The 13,867-nt window shown below is 42.8% G+C and overlaps 2 protein-coding genes across 11 annotated transcripts in view; one reads left to right on the top strand and one right to left on the bottom strand.

Annotated features, from left to right (window-relative positions):
- LOC111144429 (centromere protein U) overlaps positions 1–8,140 on the top strand; it is a 35,540-nt gene extending 27,400 nt beyond the window's left edge. For both annotated transcript variants that reach the window (XM_022498727.1, XM_022498726.1), the window contains 5 exons: positions 828–906; positions 1,129–1,176; positions 2,215–2,276; positions 4,385–4,541; positions 6,159–8,140. In XM_022498727.1, the coding sequence (XP_022354435.1) occupies positions 828–906; positions 1,129–1,176; positions 2,215–2,276; positions 4,385–4,541; positions 6,159–6,293 (481 nt within the window). In that variant the 3' untranslated portion in view covers positions 6,294–8,140. The remainder of the gene's footprint in view (positions 1–827; positions 907–1,128; positions 1,177–2,214; positions 2,277–4,384; positions 4,542–6,158) is intronic.
- Positions 2,294–13,867, bottom strand: part of LOC111144427 (primase and DNA directed polymerase) — a 67,198-nt gene continuing 55,624 nt past the window's right edge. For 5 of the 9 annotated variants that reach the window (XR_002640394.1, XR_002640398.1, XR_002640399.1 and 2 more), the window contains 5 exons: positions 13,451–13,533; positions 13,325–13,371; positions 10,376–10,609; positions 9,401–9,531; positions 2,294–3,233 (listed from right to left, as the gene is read on the bottom strand). Coding sequence is in view for 3 of the 9 variants with exons in the window: in XM_022498723.1 (XP_022354431.1) it covers positions 9,511–9,531; positions 10,376–10,609; positions 13,325–13,371; positions 13,451–13,533 (385 nt within the window). In the remaining 6 variants the exon portion in view is untranslated. Of the gene's footprint in view, positions 3,234–9,380; positions 9,532–9,813; positions 10,610–13,324; positions 13,372–13,450; positions 13,534–13,867 lie in introns of those variants that run through there. The other 4 variants (XM_022498724.1, XM_022498725.1, XR_002640397.1 and 1 more) reach the window with 3 other exon arrangements.

The following is a 13,867-nucleotide window of genomic DNA, read 5'->3' as shown; positions in this document are numbered from 1 at the left end:
CTGTCCTGGAAGATGGCTGCCACTGCTGCACGGTGGGGATCTGTCATGCAGCCGTGAGCATGCCAGACTGGGAGCCTTGGGCCCTCCTCTGACGACGGGGACCAGAACCAGTTTGTTAGGGTTAGCTCTGCATGGTTTTGAAGAACTGGACGTTCAGCTGTGTCAGTCCTGACACAGCTGGCTTCTCCCTACTTACTTTTTGGGCAGTCCAGATGTGTCACACAATTATTCCTCTAGTTGTTGGCAGGCAGGGAGGGGCTGAAGTCTGCCGCTCATTAGATCCAGTGCCAGGAAAGGACGGGGACTGGCTGTACACCTTTCTACGTCACTTGCCTTCACCTGTGGACATAGCCAGTTATCAGGGAGTGAAGCTAACCACATACTCGAAGGCTTAGGGAAAAATATTTCCTGTTCCTTCTCTTTTGTTGAGGCTGTTTGTAGTGTTTTGGTTTTTTTTTTTTTTTTTTTTTTAAAGATTTTATTTATTTGAGAGAGACAGCATGAGCTGGGAAGGTGGGGGTGTAGAAGGGGCAGAGGGAGAGGGAGTGGTATACTCCATGCTGAGCAGGGAACCCACCACTGGGCTTGATCCAAAGACCTCAGGATCATGACCTGAGCCTAAGGCAGACACTTAACCGACTTAGCCACCCAGGCACACCTTTAGTTTTTTTTTTTTAAGCCTGAGAAATATCTCTAGCCATCCCGTTTTAGATCTTCAAAATGGTGTATGTCTAATTGTGGTTTGTTGATGTGCTAAGAAAATGAAACACACCTTTCAAAGTCCTTTATATAATACCTAGTCTGATCTTTTTTTTTCCCTGCTATAGACAAAAAGTAGAATCTAAAATTTTTAAGGAAGCCATCAAAAAATTTCATTCTAATATGAAAGAAGAACTCATCAAAACGGTAAGTTTGTTGACATAAATTTGTCAGTCTCCATTTGTACGCTCCTCCTGCGGCAGCGGACGGTTATCCTAGAAAAGATCTCATGTGCTGGTGACGTGGTAAAGAGCTCATTAGAACTGTTCCTGTTTCACAGGTTGTTTTTAAACTAAATGCAATAGATCGTAAGTTAATAAACATTTTAATTTTGGAAAATGCACACAAATATTTTTTTCTTTTGTGCAGCTTAAAGAAGTCCAGATGTCAAAAACTCTGAAAAGGAAGAACACGAAGGTAAGTCACGTGTGTATGATTAGATGCAGACAGTCACATGGGCCACTGAGCCATGCAGAGCTAAGTAAAGCCCTTGACTCTGGCTTTCAGGACCTTTGCTTTGTCGAAGTTTTTTTTTTTTTTTTTTTTTTTTTAAGTCAGGCTTTTGTCTGGTTGGTCTTGTGGTTGTGTACTATTAATGCATGCAAAGGGATGGGGATCCCAACCAGCCTAAGGCAGCTATCAAGGCCCAAATAACGACTTCCACGGTATTAACTGTAACTAATTATTAAGTAATATATATTTATTGCTTTTGTGGCTGTCAAAGAATAAAACCTTTTAGCATAAAGAACTGTTCCAGTCTCAAGTCAAGGGACAGCCTGGGAAGAATACTGTGTTAAAGGTTCAGCGACCTCATTTCTTGTCCTGGTTCTTCTACTTCAGTGTTGTCCCACCTTCTTAGAAACTCTGTACCACGAGGATATGTGAGGGGAAACAAGTCAAGGAACCCCGGGCCTTACTTGCCCATTGGTGTATGTGTGGACCAGATGACCTCTGAGCTCTGCGCTTACATGAATCCAGGATTGGAAGAGTGGCTCCCCCTTCACATTTATAATAGAAATGGAGTTGAAACGCATATATTTTTGTTTCCACGATTTAGACCTTTGCTGGGTTTTTCTCCTTCAGTTTCATTGTCCTGCTGCTCAGCTCTGCATTGCTTGCAAGGGAACAGTCCGAGTGTCCAGCCGTGGAACAGTCCCTAAAAGGGACGGCTGAAATAATAATCTGTAATATATAAATAATCTCTTTAAAACACAGATTGGATTAGGGCAGTCTCCTGCATCAGCATTTTCCTGGTGTATCTACATAAAATCCCAACTCCTTACTGGATGGCTCGTGGGGTCTGAAAGGTCTGGCCCCTGCTTCCCCTTTAGCGTTGTCCTGGAGTAAATGCCCCTGTGGTCTCTTTCCCACTCCATCTCCAACACCTGGTACGGGGTCGCTAGCAGTGCTGGAACATTTAGGGAGTTATTTTAACAAATTATTGTCTTGCTTTAGATTATTTCAGATATTGAAAAGAAAAGGCAGCGTTTGCTTGAACTCCAGGACGAACTGCTTCGGTAAGATAATGTCTTATCTAAGCTCCTCGAAGAACTTACCTGAAGGGATGTGATTACAGTACAGTGGGGGTGGGGGGGGCCCCACCGCTGAGGTCTGTATTGTCCTGCGATCCCAGGTGTTCTTGGTGTCTGGAAGCTCAGTGAAGGCGGTCGTGCTGCAGAGCTGGAGCTTTTGGCAAAAGAGAGTTCGGCACGGATCTCTCCGCGGTCAGATCTGACCCCGGCCCACGAGGCAGCCCAAGTAGAGATTTAGTGTGCAGACTCTGAGACTGGATACCCGGTTCAAACCCAGGCTCAGCTACTTACCGGCTGTGCCCCCTTGGGTCAGGCTGCTGACCTTCCCAGGGCCTCAGTTCCTCTTCAGTAAAGGAGCACGATACCCACCCCTCCCAGGGCGCTGGGAGGGTTAAATGACTAAACATGCAGAGTGCTTCGCGGTGACTGCCGTTCAGCCGGTGCCGTGTGTGTTACCGGTTCTCGTTAATGTGATCGTTGGCGTGGTGCTCGTGTGATGTGAACATGCCCCCGTGTGCGGGGTCTAGGACCCTGGGACCCCGCGGTGGGGTCGCCTGCACGCAGGGCTGAGGCGGCCTTCCGTGCGGCCAGGACGACTGGCTGAAGGGGTCCGAGAGCAGAAGCAGCAGCAGCAGTCATGTCTGCTCTGTGCTCCGAAGAGTGTTGCAAAACAGGGTGAGAGAGTGGCATGATCAGAAAAGAACACCTGTAATTCCAGTGCCGAGTTTGAGACAGGAATGCCAGAGAGGTTTGGGAGAGGGTCCAGCGCATTGGCTCCCCTGTCCCGCCTGGGCCTGGTGCCAGACTGGGGAAAAGTTTCCAGGGGCTCAGGCCTAAAGAAAACCACATTTGAACAAACTTCCTGGGTGCGCTGGGCACTGGCCTGAAGGCTTCAGATATTTGCTTGTTATCCCCATAATCCTGGGAGATGGGTTATGATGTCTGTTTAATAAGAAAAAGACATTTTATTTATTTATTTATTTATTTTATTATTATTTTTTTTTAAAGATTTTATTTATTTATTTCACAGAGAGAGATCACAAGTAGGCAGAGAGGCAGGCAGAGAGAGAGATAGAGGAGGAAGCAGGCTCTCCGCTGAGCAGAGAGCCCGATGTGGGACTCGATCCCAGGACCCTGAGATCATGACCTGAGCTGAAGGCAGAGGCTTAACCCACTGAGCCACCCAGGCACCCGAAAAAGACATTTTAGTTAAAGACCAGCCTCTTGGTTCCTTTTTTAGATATAATTCTAGACATTGAAAAGTATATCTTGAAAAGGCCTAGAAAGAAAAATGCAGTGTCTGGTTATTCTGACTTGACAGGTGGAAAGGCTCTGGCCTGGGGGAAAAGTACCTACCCACAGTCCCGCCCGAGGAAGTGGGGGGGCCAGGATCTCCTGTCGCAGACTGAATGCCAGCCCTGTGCCCGTGACCACAGCCCTTGTCTTTCCATAATGCTGCATTTGTTCAACAGACACAACTGTTAAAAGGACTCTTCTAAAAATTGTATTAGAGGACAGCTGCTTTTTGTCTTTAAGAGAATAAAAAATTGGTAGCCTATACCTTTTTTTGTCATTAAATTCAAGCCATCCCTTTTTATTTTACAGGTAAGAAACTAAGACACAGAAAGAAAGTAGTTAAAAGTAGTTTACCCTTGCATTTTTCATCCAGGCACTCGGATAATTTTTCCACGGGTTGTACTGGACCTTGGCAGACGGGCAGAGGGAAGGCCTTTGGTCTGCGCTTTCGCTGTTGCCCTGTAGCACCGAGCCCCTAGCTGAGGCCAGGAGGAGTAAACCACAGCTCCCTCAAAGTGACCGGATGGGTTGTGGGATGTACAAGGCATCTTCTTCTGTGGTTTTCATTTCCAATTACTCACTGTGTATCGTATTTCAGGGTTTTGTCTATATTTTAAATTGAAACCTAGACCCTGTCACACATAATTTCAGAACTGAAGGTTCTTTAAAGACCTAGTTCCCCCCCCTCCCCTGCGTGGTCCTGCCTCAGTGACCTGGCACTCAGCCTCCTACCCCCTTGGCTATTCCACTTGACCGTAGGCATTCATTTGGGGGAAACGGTTTCGTCGTCGTTGCAGGTTAGAACCACAGCTGAAACAACTACAAGTCAAATATGACGAACTCAAGGAGAGAAAATCTTCCCTAAGGAATGCAGCATGTTTCTTATCTAACCTAAGACAGCTTCATCAAGATTACTCAGATATTCAAGAAAAAGAACCTCATGGAAAAGAAACGGTAACTTCAATTTTTATTTTTCACTGTGATTCAGAAGATCAGGGCACCTGCACAGTGGAGTACGTCTACAGGAGCTTGGGGGAGAGGGAAATGGGGGTGCATTACAGTCACCCAAACAGCATCACTGTGATCATCACCTCTTTGGCTACTTCAGGCTAGAGGAATAGAGAACAATCTAGAAATGCTGATTTTATTAAAGAGAAATGGCTGAACATAAGCCATCATCCCCCATGCATGGTAGGTCTAATTTTAGAAGTCGGGAAACATGAAAGGGACCTAGAGTAGGGAAAGGCGTATGTTATTTTTATAAAACTTGTTGCTTCTGGATTTTTGCTGCAGATGTTGCTGCTGTTACAAGAACCAGCTCAGATCAATAGAAATTTAAATTACAGGGAAAAAAATCCAAATATAATTTTATATAAAATGTAAATATATATCTTATGATCATACTTGTATTCTTCACTTCTAAGTTCAATTTTAAGTTTTTACACTGATTTAAAAGGCTTCAGTTTGTATATTAGATCTGAAAGTAGAATGCTTTTAATGTTCTCTGTGACAGTACCCACTAGTCTACAGTTTGCTTGAGTTGGGGATTTGGTTACTCACTTGGAGATGATCATAGCGCTGCTTAAATTTGAACATAACTTTGGTGGAAACAGAGACTTGAGGACTTGACTTTGCTCAGAATACACTAGTCTTTCTAACGTGTCCTTCGCATGCCCGCAGGCCTTCTGTGCTCTCTTGTAGTATCTCTCTTCCTTTGTGGAAAGTAGGCATTTGGGAATCTGTCTTCTTTCCTAAACCAGAACTCTAACCCCAAATGTTAGTCCTACCCCTCACGCCTCCCTGAGAGCGCATGTCCCATGGCAGCTTGAATACAGTAGGCTCTCAAATATCTCTTTGAAGTTCATAGTACTAGGGTAGGGTATAGTCTAGAAAGAATTATGTGGATGGGAAGTCACAGTTGCACACCTTTTCCACGCAAAGCTGTTCTTTTCATTACTAAAGAAAACACCTTGAAAAAATGAAATTAAACAGTTATCCTAAGTATGAGCAAATTCTGTAGGGGGAAGATAGCCCGTCATCCCTGGATCTAGTTTATGACATGAAGCTTGGCTTTGTTATTTCAAAGTCATGAGTTGGGTTTTGATTTCTATTTTATGTTGGGTTTGTATTCTAATTTTGTCTTTAGTCCTCCCCATACATTTTTCCTCGTGAACTTAGATGGGCCTGGTTTTCACCTTCCATTAGTTCTTCCAGTAAAAGTTAATCTGCCTTACAGCTTTCTGGGTTTAAAATAGGCATGAAGTCGGCAGACTTGCCCAAACCAAGTCTCGATCTGTATGAGGAATGATTTTGTTTTAAATAATTTAAATGCCACAGTTCTTGGAACCAACTGGTCATCTGGGAGGAGATAAGCCTAAGCTTTCTAGAGCAGTTTCTTTGTCACCTTTTTAATTGTGCCCTAAGGAAAACGATTAAACCAATTTTTAAAAATGATCCTAATTTAAAAAATGAAAGTTTATGAAAAGCTCCATTTAGCATTGAGCTATATAACAGATAGGGTTAAAGAAATTTTTTAGGCATGTTAATCAAAATACAATTTTCCTTCAACAGTATGATTCGTCCAGCCTTCCAGCTCTGTTAGTCAAAGCGAGAACCCTTCTGGGAGCTGAAAACCACCTACAAAATATCAACCATCAATTAGAGAAGCTCCTTGACCAGAAAGGTGACCAATCTACTGAAATGTGACTCTGTAAAGACTAGTCCCCTGCGCTTGCCTGTTCCTTTCTGATACTATACTTTTGTAAATAAAAATTCTTTGAGAAGTGAAATGTCTACTTGTTCGGGCTGACTTGTCACCAAAATTTAGGATTACTTTGTCCATAGTCATTTGGTTTGAATGACCATGTGAAGTGGCAAGTTTGAGTGTATAAGTGCTTTTAGAGGCCAGATTCCAGACACCAGCCAATCAGACTCTGACCTAGAAGAGCTCTAGCCGGAAGTGGCAGAGGGAGGAGTTCCAAGACTGGATGGAAGGACCCCGAACTCACCGCATGTCCAGACACCCACGGAGCAGTTCCTCCTGAACAACACCGAGGCCTGACGAACCGCTGCTCACTGACGCCTGGAGCCCGACCCGGCCCCGTGGAGAGAGAAAGGTAAGAGGCGGACACGGGGTGACAGTGGGAACCCCAGCCCTGAAGCGCTGGCCCATGAGTCGCCAGCCCCCCGCCCCCAAAACAAAACATCAGTTTGAAGGACAGAGAGACTTGTAAGTGAAGGAAACCTGTGCACTAACCTTAGAACATCCACCACGCTGTAGGGAACTGCTGGAACCCTCTGGGGCTCAAGAGGCTGAGGAGCACTGTTGTTCATTTACCCCTCCGCCTGAGAGCCTGGCTGGAGCAGGGTCTGGGCCCCCTAACCACTCCTCTAGGCCTGGCCCCTTGAGTCCCGGGCCTCTAGGCCATGGCAGCTGCAGGGCGAGAGAGGCCCAGCTGTCCCCCCAGCACTGACCACTCCCCAACCCGTGTGCACCCCAGCTCCAGCCATGCCACAGAGCGGTGTTGGTGCCGAGCACACCAGGACCCTCTGGCCTGGGCTCACTGCAGCCGTCAGGCCCCGGCACCCCATCTCCAGCAGAGAGGACTCTGGGACTGCCGGGGCCCAGGCTAGCCCACCAAGGACTAGAAGGGACTATCATTTTAAAATAGACTGTTACATAGGTCAGTACATATGAACCTCGTGATAACCAAAACCCTAAAATAGACAAAGTAAAGGAACCCAAACACTAAAGAAAACCCATCAAACCACAAGGGAAGAGACCAAGAGAAGAAAGGTACAGAGAACAACAAAAGCAACCAGAAAATGGTTAACAAAATGGCATTTTGATATGCTCCAATCATATGACAGAGTAGCTAAATGGATTTAAAAAACTGACGCATCTATATGCTGCCTACAACATAGATAGACTTCAGACTAGACACCGTGAAGAAAGGGGAAAGATACTCCATGCAAATGGGATGGAAAAAAAAGCTGGAGTAGCCATGCTTAGACTTTAAAACAAAGACTAACAAAGGACAGAGAAGAGCATTACATTATGGTCAGGGGTCAATACAAGAAGAGGATAGAACATTAGTAAGTATCTATGTACCCAACACAGGAACACCTACACACAAAGCAGATACTAACAGACATAAGGGGAGAAATTAACAATATAATAATAATATGGGACTTTAATATCCCCACTAAATCAGCGTCATCCAGACAGAAAATCAATAAGGGAAACTTGACCTTAAACAACACATTAAACCAGAGGGACTTAACATATACAGACCATTCCATCCCCAAACTATAGAATATACATTCATTTCAAGGGCACATGGAGTATTCTCCAAGAAAGAGCACATGTCTCAAATTCAGGCAAACTGGAAAAAATACAAACATGGAAAAGCAGCAGCACACTATTGAACAACCAATGGGTCAATGAAGAAACCAAAGATGAAACTGAAAAATACTGAGAGAGAAAATGGAAACAACTTTCCAGACTCTAGGGGACACCGCAACAACAGTTCTCAGAGGGAAGTTCATAGTGACATAGGCTTACCTCAAGAAGCAAGAAAAGTCCCAAATAAAAAAATCTTTATGCCTAAAGGAGCTAGGAAAAGAAGATCGAACAAAGCCCAAAGTTAGCAGAAGGAAGGAATTAATTAAGTGGAGAATAAAAAAAAAAAAAGAAAATATCATGAAACTAAAAGCTGGTTCTTTGAAAAGATAAAATTGGTAAATCTCTAGCCAGATTCATTAAGAAAAAGAAGGGCACCAATAAAGTCAGAAATGGCTGACACCACAGAAATTCAAACAACCATGAGATTACTGTGAACAGTTATACATTATCAAAATGGTCAACCTAGAAGAAATGGATACATTATACATAGATATGGATAATAAATACAAATATACAGCCTAAGACTGAATCACTAATAGAAAATCTGAATAGACTATGAGTAATGAAATGGAATCAGTCATTTAACAACTAAAAAACAAAAGTCCAAGAGCAGGTGGTTTGACAGGTAAATTGTACCAAACATTTAAAGAAGAGGTAGTATCTATTCTCAAATTATTCCAAAATACTGAAGAGGAAAGAATGCTTCCAAATTCATTTTACAAGGCCAGCATAACTGATAACCAACACCAGACAAAGACATCACAAAATCACAGTGCCGTGAGCGTAAGCTCCATGTTGAGCTCCATGCTGGGCATGGAGTCTGCTTGAATTCTCTCTCCCTCTCCCTCAGCCCTTACCCCTGCCCATATATATGCATTTTTTTTTTTTTAAGAGGACCAATCTCTTTAGCAAGGGCAATAAAAGCTGAAGTAAACAAATGGGATTATATCAAACTTAAAATGCTTCAGCACAGTAAACAACGAAATGAAAAGGCAACCTATGGAAAGGGAAAAGATATCTGTAAATCATACATTCAATAAGAGGTTAATATCAACAATATATAAAAACTTACACAATATAAAAAATTTTTTTAAGTGGGCAAAGAAAACTTGAATAGACATTTTTCCAAAGTAGATAAACACAGACAAAAGATGTATGAAAAGATGGCTCAGGACCACTAGTCACCAGAGAAACGCCAATCAAAACCATAATGAAGGGGCGCCTGGGTGGCTCAGTGGGTTATGTGTCTGCCTTCAGCTCAGGTCATGATCCCAGAGTCCTGGGATCGAGCCCTGCTCAGCAGGGAGTCTGTTTCTCCCTCTCCCTCTGGCCCTCCGCCCCACTCATGTGCATGCTCTCCCTCTTTTCTCTCTCAAATAAATCTTAAAAAGAAAAAAAAGTGTCACACCTCACACCCATCCAATTGCTATTAGATTGCACTGTAAGTTGCTGCAGCCATCACGGAAAACAGCTCAGTGGCTCCTCAAAAACTTAGAAACACCGTACGAGCCCGTGACTTCACTTCCTCTGGGTATTTATCTGAAGAAAATGAACACAGTAATTCAAAGGAATGTATCATACCTATGTTTATTGAAGCATTATTATTCCTTGAAGCAGCCAAGATACAGAAGCAGCCTCAATGTCCTCTGATAACGAATAAAGAAAATGAGGAGTATTATACAAACACACAGGAATATTTCTCAGCTGTAAAAAAGAATAAAAACCTGGCATTTGTAACCACATGGATGGAACTAGAGTGTATTATGCTGAGTGAAATAAGTCCAAGACAAATTCCATATGATTATACTTATATGTGGAATCTAGAAAACCAAAGAGAGACTCCAAAATATAAGAAATTATTGGTTACAGAGGGAGGAGCGGTTCAGGGGGGTAAAATAGGTAAAGATGAGTAAGAGGTACAAAGTTCCAGTTATAAATTAAGTTATGAGGATGTAATATACAGTATAGGGAATATGCAGTCAGTAATATGTAATAACTTCGTGTGAGGACAGATGGTACTAGAGTTACGGGAATCATTTTGTAATGTATAGAGATGCCGAATCAGGATATACACCTGAATAGGATACTGTATGTCAATTACACTTCAGTTAAAAATTTTTAAATAAGATTAAGAGTTTTAACCCATCAACAGACCTGCAAAATGAAGCGGATATGAACATAGACCAACTCTGGTCAATTAGTAAGATTTCTAATTTTGAAGAAAACTGGCTTACTTCAGTAAAAAACTGGAATTGAGAAGCAAAGTGATAAAACTTGGTTTTCATTAACAGGTTTAATAAGGCTTAGGTCACTAAATCGTTGTCAGGCCCAATCACAGCCAGTTACCTAAGAGCCCACGGTTAATGAGCTACTCTGGTAATACCTGCACGATGAGTTCATCGGGAATGTCCTCCTCTCCACCGCAGTAACCGAGGAGCCCGCTCTCTGCGGCTTCGGCGAGTTCAGCATCTTCAGTAGCTTCCACAAAGTCAGTCTCATCAAGGCCATCATCCCAGTCGGCGTCAGAAATGGCACCTTCTGACAACAGGCCCGATGGTGGCTTCTGAGCACTTCTGGTGTCACTGTTCATTGTTTCAGCTGCTGTGAACTCTTCTTCCTTTAGTTTGAAAGGGGAAGGTAGTGGAGAGTGGGAAAGGGAGAGGATACAGGTCAGTCATGGAGACTGTGCGATGCTCTCACTCTACGGTCAGTCTAGGTTAAGCTAAGGTATTAGGTGGAAGACCAGTTCTTGAACAGACACTAAAATAAATATGCTGGATGACGGTGTCTCCAATACAGTCACCATGGGAATGAGTGAATTCAAATGTAGCTGCCACTGTAGCTGAGACACTCGAAACTCTAAATTTGGAACTGCTCCCCCCCACCCCCCGGCCTGGTTCCTCTGGTACATTCTTTTCAATATACACAGATGGGGCTAGAGAGATGGTAGACTGAATTTTTTTAAAAAGCAGACAGTCCAGCTGAAGGTGAACTGGAAAATCTGCTATCTTAAAAGACTGATTTTCCTATTTATAAAGTATTTAAAGAATTAACATGAATTTAAAAAACTGTTAATAACAGTTGAGACAAGTGTCAAGACAGGAGTATGGATGTGTATATTAGATAACAGCAGTGTATCAACATTAAATTTCCTGAATTTAGGATTTTTACCATACTCATTTAAGAATATCCTTAACCTAAATATCTCTAGTTACAAGCTTAAACATGAAGAGATGTAGGGTTGATGGCTGCAAATTCCTCTCAAGAGATTTGGTATGGACCGAACGTGTTACCCTAAATTCCCAAGTTGAAATGCTAACCCCCAACGTCATGGCATTAGGAGGGAGGCCTTTGGGAGGTGATTAGGTCTTGAGGATGTGGCCCTCATGACTGGGATCAGTAACCTTATAAAAGGGACCCCAGAGCGCTCCTTCATCCTTGTGACAGGGAGGGCCTGGCAAGAAATGGCTACGACCCGGAGAGCCGACCAGACGCCAAATAGGCCAGTACCCTCAGCTCACACCTCCAGCCTCCAGAACTGTGAGAAAGCACCTTCTTGGTTTACGAGCCATCCTGCCTGCGGTACTGTGTTATAGCAGCCTGAATGGACTAAGACAAAAAGTTCTCCAAAATAACAAAGTGCGCCCGAACAGCAGAGGGAGAACACAAATGTGGCCACGTGTTAGCGATGGCAAATCTAGGTGAAGGGAGAGCTCCCTGTCGTTGGGCAACATTTCTACAGGGGCAATAAAAAAAAGAGAAATGTTTAAAAAACTAAGAGGATGAATGCAACAGAAAACTAGGTAACTAACACTGATTGGCAATTCATTTTAAAATACTAAAAGCAAAAAAGCCAGGGGAAGCAGAAAGGACAGAATATAAACTGTTAAAATGATGTGATAGGTACATGGGTATTCATTAAGCTGTTCTTTTATTAATTTTCTGTTTCAAATAATAATAAAAAAATTCTGTCCAAGCAGTGGTAATACGATGTACCAAAGCTACTTTCAACTTGGTATTTTTGAGGTATTACTGGATAAGCAGAAAAGTTATTTTTAAAAATCCAATGAAACCACAAACGTGCCTCAAAATAAGTCTCCAAACATTAAGGATGACATACACCTCCTCCTCTTAGAGGCAAAGTTTATTTTTACAAATTAATTTTCTCTTGGTTATTTCACTTTTTAACCTAACAGTTTACCAGGGAATCTGGCTATCAGCTATGTTGGTCCTGCTCCTACCATGTCTATGTTAGTTGTATGAATTTGTGCTGGAGACATTTTTTAGTCAAAGTGAATAGGCAGCAGACCACTACCCAGAATGTCAACTGAGCTCACTTAATCTGCGTGTAGCAGGTAACTTTTATTCTAACCAGAACACCAGAAAGGAAAAGGGTGATAGATGTGGGGAAAAGGAACACTAAAATGTTCAATCTGGAAAATAACATGATCAAAGAGTTAATAAAAAGTTCTCATTAGGGGCGCCTGGGTGGCTCAGTGGGTTAAGCCTCTGCCTTCAGCTCAGGTCATGATCTCAGGGTCCTGGGGTCAAGCCCCACATTGGGCTCTCTGCTGAGCAGAGAGCCTTCTTCTCCCTATCTGCCTGCCTTTCTGCCTACTTATGATCTCTGTCAAATAAATAAATAAAATCTATAAAAAAAAAATTTGTGAAGCCTTATGTCCTACCATTTTTATGGATACCAACTGGTAATATGTACTCATGAAAACAAATTAGGAAAAAAGATCTATAAAGTAAGATGCATACTGTGATTTTGAAAATATATATATGAGCATACATCAACAGAAATTCTGGAAGATATCTGCCAAAGCACATCAGTTATCCCTGACTGGTCAAATTCTAGGCAAGGAGGAGTTTATCCCTGTTGGCTTTTCATGTATCTTCTAATTTTTTCTCACAATAAGTGTGAATGATTTGGGGAAATAAGTTTTTAAAAGGACAAAGTCAATTTGGCCATCTGGTAATTTCTACCAAAATTTAAAATGCACACACCCTTTGACATAATTCTACTTCTAGCAATTCTACCTACAGACAGAGTTGTTGAAATAAACACGAAGATTAGTATTTTGATCTTCCTAAAGCCAAGAGGGAGAGACTGTCCCTGGCTGGGCACGGTCCAACAGGTGGGTCTGCACACCGAGTGCAGCAGAGGAAGCCCGCGGGCACGCACGAGTGGGTGTGTGCAGACGCCGGCCCAGTCACTGGGGCACACTCCTATGTGACAACACGTCCTGAGGACATGGCGCACAGCTCAGTTATACTGTCGTACCGAGAACAGATTAGGAATGAGAGAGAAACTCAAACCTGCGCTCACCTCTTTGAGAAGATAAAGGAGACTCACTTCAGCAGGTAATGGAAAACCTGGACAAGAAAACAGTTTCACTCTTCTATGTAGCTTTCCACTTTTCACTTGGTACATATGTAAAAATTAGTAACTCACAGTCCGATCTGAAGTTTTCTGCTTTACATACAGGGTCATGACATTTCTGATACCAAACTTCATTTTTCAGATCAACCAAAATCCTTTACATTGGGGAAAAAAAAGGGGGGGGGGAGTTATTACTTAATCCCCAGACTGGATGGATAACAAAATTCATCTACATGCTGCTTACCAGAGACGTGCCTACGACTTCAAGATGGAGACCAGGTAAGAAGTAAAAGGATGGAAATAAATATACACCAACCCAAAGAAAACTCTGGATGTCAAAAATAACACCCCAAGTGGGCTTTAGGGCAAAATAACACACATCGGCAAAAGTTCTTCCCAAGAAGACCTAGTCCCCGACCTGTTCCCGCCAAATATGACAGCTTCAAAATGAATGAGCAAAACTGACAGGACTCCAAGGATAAACAAACC

The sequence above is a fragment of the Enhydra lutris genome, unplaced genomic scaffold (genome assembly GCF_002288905.1).
Source record: "Enhydra lutris kenyoni isolate GAN:26980312 unplaced genomic scaffold, ASM228890v2 scaffoldscaffold11, whole genome shotgun sequence".
NCBI classification, from domain to species: domain Eukaryota; kingdom Metazoa; phylum Chordata; class Mammalia; order Carnivora; family Mustelidae; genus Enhydra; species Enhydra lutris.
The sequence above is the reverse complement of the archived record's forward strand: the minus strand, read 5'-3'. Positions and strand labels throughout refer to the sequence as shown.